General features: G+C 36.1%; 1 protein-coding gene across 1 annotated transcript in view; it reads right to left on the reverse strand.

Annotated features, from left to right (window-relative positions):
* Positions 1–1430: 1430 nt before the first annotated feature.
* Positions 1431–10799, reverse strand: part of MSR1 (macrophage scavenger receptor 1) — a 113650-nt gene continuing 104281 nt past the window's right edge. The window contains exon 10 of the mRNA XM_017867200.1: positions 1431–3135. Within this exon, the coding sequence (XP_017722689.1) occupies positions 3002–3135 (134 nt within the window). The 3' untranslated portion in view covers positions 1431–3001. The remainder of the gene's footprint in view (positions 3136–10799) is intronic.

Here is a 10799-nt window from a genome sequence, read left to right on the forward strand (position 1 = left end):
CCTGTCTTTCTCCTTCTCGGCCTATTCAATATGAAAACAACAATAAAAGATGAAGACATTTATGATGGTTCACTTCCACTTGATTAATAGTAAATACATTTCTCTTCCTCATGATTTTCTTAATATTTTCTTTTCTCTATTTTATTGTAATAACACAGTACATCATGCATATAAAATGCATTGACTACATTATTAGTAATACAAAATGTGTTGACTATTTATGTTATTGGTAAGGATTCTGGTCACCAGTGGGCTCTTAGTGGCTAACTTTTGGGGAGTCAAAAGTTATATGTGGATTTTTCACTGTGCAGGGGGTCAGTGCTTCCAACCTCTGCGTGGTTCAAGGGTCAACTGTATATGATTTGTAATAGGCACATGCTTTAATGTAATACGTTACTTGAGTACAAACTACGATAGTCTATACACTTTGAAAAAATGGAAAGTTTTGATTCGAAGCTATTTAGATAATTTAGGTGGAATATGTTTAGCCCTTAGATATCAATGGTTATTCTTCATTTTCTACATCCCTTTGCTCTTTCTTTTTTCTTCTTCTTCTATTTAAATATACATTTTGCATTTATTTTATTTTATTTTATTTTATTTTATTTTATTTTATTTTTGAGACAGAGTCTCGCTCTGTCACCCAGGTTGGAGTGCAGTGGCCGGATCTCAGCTCACTGCAAGCTCCGCCTCCCGGGTTTATACCATTCTCCTGCCTCAGCCTCCCGAGTAGCTGGCACTACAGGCGCCCACCACCGCACCCGGCTAGTTTTTTGTATTTTTGTATTTTTTTTGTTTGTTTGTTTTTTGAGACGGAGTCTCGCTCTGTCGCCCAGGCTGGAGTGCAGTGGCCGGATCTCAGCTCACTGCAAGCTCCGCCTCCCGGGTTTACACCATTCTCCTGCCTCAGCCTCCCAAGTAGCTGGGCGAGGTGATAGTTTTTTGTGTTTTTTAGTAGAGACGGGGTTTCACCAGGTTAGCCAGGATGGTCTTGATCTCCTGAGTTCACGATCCGCCCGCCTCGGCCTCCCAAAGTGCTGGGATTACAGGCTTGAGCCACCGCGCCTGGCCACATTTTGCATTTAATGTGACGCTAGATGGCTCAACAAGTAGAATACATTCATTCTGGTCAGCTGAGCTATTTTTTCAAAAAAACCAAATTGCAAATTTCTGTTTTTTTAATGGAGTGAATGCAATTCAACATTCCAAAGTAAATTAAGTCCTCAATTTGTATTGGTGCTATTAGGTTCTTTTCTAGACTGGACTGAACTTCGTAGATTCTCTCAAATACAAAAGGGATTTTTAGATTACTTATTAAAGATACAACTATGCATAAGTGGTAAATCAGTACACATATACCAGACAGCAATAAAGTATTAACCCGTAGGCACTGATCTCAGACATCCCAAGCAGACTAATAATGCAAATCATTCTTTCGAAAACTATTGTATTTACCTTTTGAAGAAAATACCTAGATAGTGGAATTGAACACAAAGAATTAATAACTAGCTGAAAGTACAGCCAGGGTTTGAGACAGAAAGTGTGCATTCAGAATTCATTCTCTTAACCACAAAATTATGCTGCCAGAGAAAATCAGCAATGTTAAACAAGTAGAAGAATGTTACATGATAAAGGTGCATTTTCAGTAGGCTGTTTACAATAATTCCAGTTCCACGGTAAGGTTTTTGCCTTTTTAAGTTGGAGGGTTGTGAATCTACCACGTGGTTACTATGTGTGCTGAGACTTCAGAATATGAAAGAGTGTTTAAGCTTATGCTTTCATTTGCCACTATTAAAGAAAGAACAGTAGAGTAATTCCATAATAATACTAGTTTACAATTACATTTTTTTGTGAATTGGTCATAGGAAACTTGAAGAATTCTGTTATTTTCAGGGCTGAGGTTGAATTCATTTGGGCTTTAATATCAACTATTGGTCTTTCTGCAGACAGTCACTTTCAGAGTAGAATTACTGTTTTCAGGGTAGCTTTTCACACTCTACACTGTGGCCCTGGGGATGGGTTGACTACCAACAAAAAGTTGCTAAGCTACTTTTTGGGGCATGCTCCGAGTTATTGTCCCTTTAGGACTAAAGAGGCCCTCTCCAGCCCCGGTTGTAAATGTTGACTGACTTCATAAAAGACTCCAAAAAACTGAAATTTCTCTTTCTTCTGCACTCAAGATGTTTGCATTCTGTTTGTTAAAATGGAGTAATGAGCTTTACATTTTAAACACCATGTCCTAGAATTGTAACAAGCTAATTATTCAATTTAAAACACATAACAAACTAAGCTTCCTGTTAACAAGTGACATTTTTGATCCACCAATTATCTGGACAAATATTATGATGGTCAGTTTTCTCATATGTTCTGCTTTCAATTTATTTCATGATTCAATTAAACGGTTGTCAATACATGACAAGAAAAATAAGCTCCCTAGTCCATCGTGGCCAAGAAATATCATTAACATTGATATCTAATACACAAGTTATTGCACACTGAGATATCTTAATAGTTGGATAACATCCTTCTTTTAAAATAATATGTGTGGATTGGAGATTTTGCAGTCTAGGCACAAAAGATATCTTCTGAATCCTTCTATTATTCAGAAAGTTATTAAAATCAACTACATAGATTACAAAGACAAGAAGAACAAAAAATTGTAATCTCCTGATGAACGTATTATGAATTGGAGTCAATTATTGTTATGCATTTCTATTACACTTGGCCTTTGTAATCTGAAAGCTATAAACTTCAATATGTTCAATTCAACATATAAGTCATTATATTAGAAAATTCCATTTAAAAACCTATTGAAGTTAAAATGGTTTAAATATAGATATAAATGGTAAGTATGAAGGTTTTCAATATGTTAATCCTGTAATTTAAAATATTATTTGGACAATATTCTTAATCTCTTAAATATTCATTAAATGGATTTTACAGGAAGAAGGTAATCATTTTTGAGCAGCGATTTCATAGTTCTGAATGAAAATATGATGTATTATAAAGTGCAAGTGACTCCAGCATCTTCAGAATGTGAACAGGCTCTTGTCCCCCATTGTCGAATTTTACATTCTTCAATAGATGATTCTCTCCCAAAACAATACACTTCATTCAGCCATATTGGACCAGTACCTGCAATAATGAGGTGCAACTGCATTAGTAAATTTAGAGTTCAGTGTTTCTGTTCGTGTGGGGCAAAGCCATTAATTCCTTCACTAATTAAACAAAAAAAGTGTTTATTATTTTCTATATGCAAGTTCTGTGCTCTCTAGTAGGAATCAAACATGAATCTCCTGCTTCAGAACACTTTATACTGTTAACATGTAAACTACTAAAATGCAAAGTAACAAGAGCTATAACAAAGGTACCTACACAGTTCTATGAAAGTAGAGATTAAGAATTTTTTAACGGATTTGACAAATTAGTTTTATTATTAATCTAAAAATAAAGAAGAAAGTTTCAGCCTTAATAATCATGGGTGTATGTAATAACCTGATGATCCAAGTGTATATGTATGTCAAAGGGTCTTGGGGGTATATTTGCATGTAAGATAAACTGGAAAAAGGAAAACTTAATCACAGCATTTTCCTCCTTTTCTTATCTTCCCATGTGTTTCAATTTATGTCTGCCTAGTTTATCAAATACGTTATCTATTTTTAATTAAAGTAGAACTAATCTAAGCAGCCAAGGGCCTACAAACCATCCTGTAAGGAAACCATGGATTAAGAATGTTACTAATTGCAAGCACAAAGAAACAGCAAGAAAATAATAGAGCAAAGGTTTTCATGAGCTGATCAATTATGAGAGTGGTAATAGTAAGTTGGAGAGCCCAAGTATTTTGTGAGGTGTTTATAACAGTATTGAACCTTTTTGACTTGAAATTTTAAGGCAGAAGAAGGAAAAGAGTAAAGGAATATGATCTCAAAATCAGAAACCTTGCCAGGGATACTTTTTAGTTCCCAAATTAATCTTACTAGGCATGACATGTTCCCTTTTGTGTTTGTGATTGTATGTGTGAGCATGTTTGTATATGTATATGTGTTTGTATATCTGTGTTTCCTTTTAAGTATATAAAGTCTATAAAACTTTTGAAAGCCTCAAACGGCTACTTAAAATACATACAAATACAAACAATTGCGCAAATAGTAAGACTATTCCCATGTTAATACAGGAGGAAGCCAAAGTACTGAGACATTTGTAAATTGTATCTATTATACTTATTGTCATTTATAAATTGTATAAACAAACACAAATTAAACTTTTGGTGAAAGCCATGGCTCTGTCATAATTTGGAGAGTGTGAGAATGGCTCCATGAATTCTGAACCTGGGCTACTGTGATGCTTTTGCATTATATTTTGTAGGTCTAGTCAGTGAATTTAGATTTCAGCAGTGCAGAATTTGTACAATCCAGGAAAAGGAAATTGAGAGTGGGAATTCTCCAAATGTCTACAACACCAGCAAGGTCATCCCAACATGAACAGCAAAGGAAAGACATTATTTAGTTGATTAATGTGCTGACATGTAAGCACATGTTTTTAGAAACTACGGTAAGGGAATTCATGAATGTTAGAATACCAAGGTTGTGCTCATAATAATGAAAATTTAAGTCCACTCTTTTAAGAATTTTATGTGACAGGAAACACACATTTGATGTATTATTCCATGGAATCCTCAAATAAATTTCAAAAACTGAATGCCATTATTGTGTCATTTTACTGTTTAGGAAACTGAACATCAGCGAGGATAAGGAACTGTGTGTGCTCAAAGTCACATCGCATTCCAACCCCGTGTCTACCCTGAGCCACTGCCTTTAATCAATGACTTACTGCAACCTCCTTCATTGTTAGACTTACTTATTTAGCAAATCTGCTTTGAGTGCCTACATGAGTGAACAAGACCAAACTCCACACTCTTGTGGACTGACTTCCTGGGAGGGCTTATCTTCTACATAGATGAAGCAACTGAGATCACATATGTACTCATGCCAGAGCAAATACCGTATCTAGAGCCTCTCATTCTTATTCCGGTTATTTTTCCTCTGAGGACACATGGATGTGACAAATGTATTGTGGAATTTGGTATCTCTGTCTTTTGCTATGTGGAAAAGTTTCAAACAGAGTGAAATTTTTTTAAGCGCTTGTGTATAAGGTAATATGGTAGGTCTTTTCACATACATTTCTAAATTTACTTTTTATAATAACCTTGTTAAATAATGGTAATTATCTCCATTTCATAAATTTCATAGATACATAAACTGAGATTCAGAAAGGGTGTATGACTTTCTCAAAATTACAAAGAATAGATCCAGGCAACAGAATATCATGATACTTAAAGCATAGTGATATTTATTGGTTACACAGATGTCTAGAGAGAATTATAGAAGTAATTTCCAAAGATTTGTTGTTTTATTTTTACATTAATATATCCAAGACTATTGAGCCCAGGGGAAAAATTTATTTAATACATATTTTCCATCTCATTCCAAATTGTTTTCTGCATTAAAAAATTAATGCAGAGATAGTATAAAATTCATAAAATTTTATCCTTGTGTAAACCAATGAGATAAAAAACAAATTTGTTTTTATTTCTTCAGATAATAACTGTTACTCAAGGATTTTCGTTGTTGGGGCTGCCATTGTTATTATTTTCTTTGTGCCTCTGAACTATTATTTCTAGTCAGTGGAAAGCTGTACAAAAAGTATGTGTGTTTCTTAGATATGTTTTTAGTCTCTAATCTTCTTCCTCTCTTTCTCTCTCTCTCATCTTTCTACCTGTATACCTAGCCATATATACATCTATTGATTTCCTTTATAATTTGAGGGTTGTAGGGATTGATATTGATTTTATATATATATATGATATATGATATTGATTTTATATATACGTAAAAGATCTCTCTCCCTCTCTCTCTCTCTCTTTTTTTTTTTTTTTTTTTTTTTTTTTTTTTTTTTTTTTTTGAGACAGAGCCTCCCTCTGTCACTCAGGCTGTACAGCAATGGCATGATCTTGACTCACTGCAACCTCCGCCTCCTGGGTTCAAATGATTCTCCTGCCTCAGCCTCCTGAGTAGCTGGGATTACAGGTGTGCACCACCATGCCCAGCTAATTCTTGTATTTTTAGTAGAGATGGGGTTTCACCATGTTGGCCAGGATGGTCTTGATCTCTTGACATTGTGATCCACCCACCTCAGCCTCCCAACGTGCTGGGATTACAGGGGTGAGCCACTGCGCCTGGCCTCCTCTTAACCTCTTTCTAAAAAATGAAAGATACTGATATTTCTTTGGGGTATTTGGGTATCTTTAATCTTACCAGCATTTCTATGAAAAATAAAAGATAATCAGTTTCATACATCACCCAGATATATTATAAAATGATGAGATTTGAGATCAGCTGCTGAATAGATAAATAGGGGAGCAAATATCATTAATAGTTAAAAGTGTCTGAATGTGTATTTTCATTATATCTAGTCATGGCTGAGTGACATAAATTTCTATCACTTTTAAGCCTAGTTGGGAAGTGTTTTGTGAACAGCATCTGCTTTGAGAAAAACATTGTGAATTAAAGTAGAAAACACTGTGGGAATCAAAGTAGAGAAGATGGGTAAATAGTGCATATAGTTTGGATTCTAGTTTTGTGCTTATAGAGAAACCGCTTATTTTTCCTCCATTTTATGATATGCAGAATAAAGGGGCAAGGGTAACATAGCTTTAAGACTTTGTCTACCTTTAATATTTCATGATTCTAAGATTCTGAAGAAGCAAGCTCTTTAGAAATGAAGTTCTAAAGTATAAAGGACTTGGAAGGATGTTCCATCTGGCAGAGAAAGCATGGTATGAGAGCCAGGTTAAGGCATGAATCTTGACCCTTCTTGCCACCCCCATGCACCCACAACCAACATAATGACTACGTACATGTGTACAAGTTTGGTGACCTCTGCTAGCCCTACTTATTTTCTCTATGGAAATAAAAGCTATTTTCTATGATTACCCAGTTCTATGGACCGGCCCTACATTACTTTCCATAATATTTGACATTCAAACATTTACATTTTAAAACATTCAACGTGCAAAGAACAGCATGTAAAAATTTGACTTCTGACCCTTTGATATATTTATTTATCTTTGAGATTAGTTTTACTCCCACTCATTAAAGGATAGTTCAGAGGTATAGAGTTGCATTTTTTGATTGCCTTCTGTTTACGCTTATGGTTTTTTGTTTTTTTTTTTTTGAAAATTTCACATAGAAAATTGATTATGGTATATGAAAGTGGTAATAAAAAAGCAAAGAAAAGTTAGCTAAGAATAACTTCTAAATGGCATTTATGTTTAGATGTTACTTTTGTTTCTGTTTTCAGGTTTGGAATTTCAGCACTCTAAACTCAGAAGATGCAATAGTTACTCCAGATCTTACTTCCTTCACCAGCATCCACACAGGCTCAGATATACCTGGAGCAAATTCTTGGAGGTACCACTGTTGTCTGATAAAGCTCATCCAAGTTTGCTGCAGGGAGCCCACAGGCACAAGAGCTTGGAAAGCCTGGATACAGGGCCAAAAGTACTCACTCTCCTTTCGCTGCCCTGTGCATTGATGAACAGTAGATGCCCCTCAATGCTTATTTAATTAAACTTGTTTTGGCTAGTCAGAAAAAAGGTGCATCCAAATGAAAGAACCTATTTAAAGGAGCATGCTTGAAACTTTATTACTGTAAGTCATTTTACTGGCAACTGCAAAACTAATTGTTCTTAAAACTAACAAGAATTCTATCTGCTAAGCCAGGTTTGCTATTTAAAACTAGAAAAAAAATATGTGGAGACTGTCCAAAAATTATATTCTTTCTGCAATGAGGGATTATTTAAAGAGGATTCATTTAAGTTGTTTCCTGGCTGGGCACGGTGGCTCATGCCTGTAATCCCAGCACTCTGGGAGGCCGAAGTGGGCAGATTTCTTAAGGTCAGGAGTTCGAGACCAGCCTGACCACCATGGAGAAACCCCGTCTCTACTAAATACACAAAAAATTAGCTGGGTGTGGTGGAGCATGCCTGTAATCCCAGCTCCTCGGGAGGCTGAGGTAGGAGAATAGCTTGAACCTGGGAGGCAGAGGTTGCGGTGAGCAGAGATTGCGCCATTGCACTCTGGCCTGGGCAAAAAAGAGTGAAACTCCATCTCAAAAAAAAAAATAAATAAAATAAAACTTGTTTTCCTTTTCGTTTCAATTTGGTAATTATGTACAATATGATATGAACCTGATTCTTCTCACTTTCCTGAGAGAATGATAATTAAAACATTAATGCATGTTTCTCTTTCACTTCTTTACTCATCCACTCATTTTTCTAAGTTTCTTTTCTTGTCTCTGCTCTGCATTCAAAATTGCTTTTTTCTTTTTCTCTTACAGTGAAACTGTAAATTTAAGGTGGAGGAGTGAAAATATGAGGAATGTTTTAAACAGCTTTCCATAAAAACCTCGTTAGCCATGTCAAATCCCCAATCAGTTAATGTAAGCCTGTCTCTTGAAATACAATGTCCAGTGAAGTAGATCGTAAAACTTACTTTTCAAATCATTTTCTTCAGAACAAATAATGTTGGTTCTATTTTTTTCTCTCAGCTCATTTTGCTTTATTATTTTAAAATTTACATAATTATTCTTTAGTTGTTTGGTACTGAACTCTAGGCAGGGAGTGGAAACAAGAGCTAAGTCAAACCGGGTGCAGTGGCTCGCACCTGTCATTCCAGTACTTTGGGAGGCTGAGGCAGGAGGACTGCTTGAGGCTAGGAGTTTTAAATGAGCCTGAGCCACATAGCAAGGCACTGTCTCGATAAGAAATTAAGATTTAAAAAAAATTAGCCAGGTATGTGGTGCACGCCTGTGGTCCCGAGAAACTCTGGAGGCGAAGGTGGGAGGATCACGTGAGTGTGCAGGAGTTTGAGGCTGCATTAAGCTGTGATTGTACCGTTGTACTCCAGCCTAGGTGACAGAGTAAGACTCTGTCTATAAAACAAACAAACAAGCAAAATCTAAGTCGTATTAGTGGGATATCTACTTTGAATTATCCTTGGAATATCACTGATGTCAATATACAATGTAACAGTGATCTGACTCTTCCAAAGATAATAGCAAATAAATGTGTGATTATACAGTTTGTATTGCTGCTAGGCGTGATCTCCTTCAGTACTGCGCAACACAACATTATGAGTCAGATTTTGTAGTGGGTGCTTTCCATATGCTAGTTAACTTAGACTTCAGGACACATTCGCCAGATTGGTGTTATTCTCACTTTATTGGAAAGGAAATTGGAATTCTGAAACACAATAACCACAGCTAAAGTTTAAACCTGCAATTTTTTAAGTTAGAAAACTCCTAGTCTTTCCAGTTTGCTTCACTAGATGCTGAAAAATGTAAAAGGATTGTTTGATGATAATAAAACTCTGGGACAATGTATAGAATCACCAACTACCATAAACAAACAGCCTCCTGAAATTTAGACAAATTATGTTAAGAAAACTTGAGAGACTTATCTTCACAAGCCAAGTAAATAATTTCACATGAGACTAAACTGTCTCTTTATTCTTATTTAAACTTAAAAAAACAAAAACAACCACAACAACAACAAAAAATTCTCTTCTTAGTATCTCAGTATACCTATTGTCTTCCTTTCTTACCAGTTCTTTAGACCAGAAATCCCTATCTTATGGAGATATAAGTAGGAATGAATAAAAGCTTTGAGGAAAATACTATTTTACTCGTGACACTAAGCCTTAAAGTTAATGCAATTTTAGGGCAATAGTCTTTCACTATGTGTTTCTCACCTATGTTTGTAACTCTGGTGGAAAAATATCTTTGAAATCCACGGCAAAGCTTCATGCTCAGAGAAAAAATAAAGCTATAGATGATGTCTTGTTCACTTTCATACCACAGGTTGTATTTTGCTAGCACTTACTCATTTTCCTTGAATTAAAGTATGTATACTACTACTGTTGCTCTCCATTTGATTTTCTCTTTGTAATAGATGAAAAAGGCTCACCTCAACCACTGTACTACCAGGCTAGTTTCTTAAAGCAAAGGTCCCCAGCCCACAGACCATGGACCATTAGTGGTCCATGGCAGGCGAGCGAACAAAGCTTCAGCTGTATTTACAGCCGCCCCCTATCACTCACATTACTGCCTGAGTGCTGCCTCCTGTCAGATGAATGGCAGTGGCAGCATTAGCTTCTCATAGGAATGCAAATCGTATTGTCAGTTACACATGTGAGGGATGTAGGTTGCATTCTCCTTAGGAGAGTCTAATGTCTGATGATCTGAGGTGGGGCTGCAGCCGTGATGCTAGAGCTGGGGAGTGGCTGCAAATAAAGATTAACATTAGCAGAGAGGTGTGACGGCACAGAGGCAATAATAAATCAATTGCTTGCACACTCATATGAAAACCCTGTCAGTGAGTGGCAAGTGACAAGCTGCATCTGAGGGCAGGCTTTAGAGTGGAAAGTGAGTCGATATACTTCAGTTGTACAGCTGCATTTGGTGCCTTTAAAAGTATGTTTGACTGGAAAAATTCCCTTTGAAAACTGGCACAAGACAGGGATGCCCTCTCTCACCACTCCTATTCAACATAGTCTTGGAAGTTCTGGCTAGGGCAATCAGGCAAGAGAAAGAAATCAAGGGTATCCAGTTAGGAAAAGAAGAAGTCAAATTGTCCCTGTTTGCAGATGACATGATTGTATATTTAGAAAACCCCATCGTCTCAGCCCAAAATCTCCTTAAGCTGATAAGCAACTTCAGCAAAGTCTCAGGATACAAAATTA

Source organism: Rhinopithecus bieti, unplaced genomic scaffold (genome assembly GCF_001698545.2).
Source record: "Rhinopithecus bieti isolate Rb0 unplaced genomic scaffold, ASM169854v2 scaffold_2888, whole genome shotgun sequence".
Classification (NCBI taxonomy): Eukaryota; Metazoa; Chordata; class Mammalia; order Primates; family Cercopithecidae; genus Rhinopithecus; species Rhinopithecus bieti.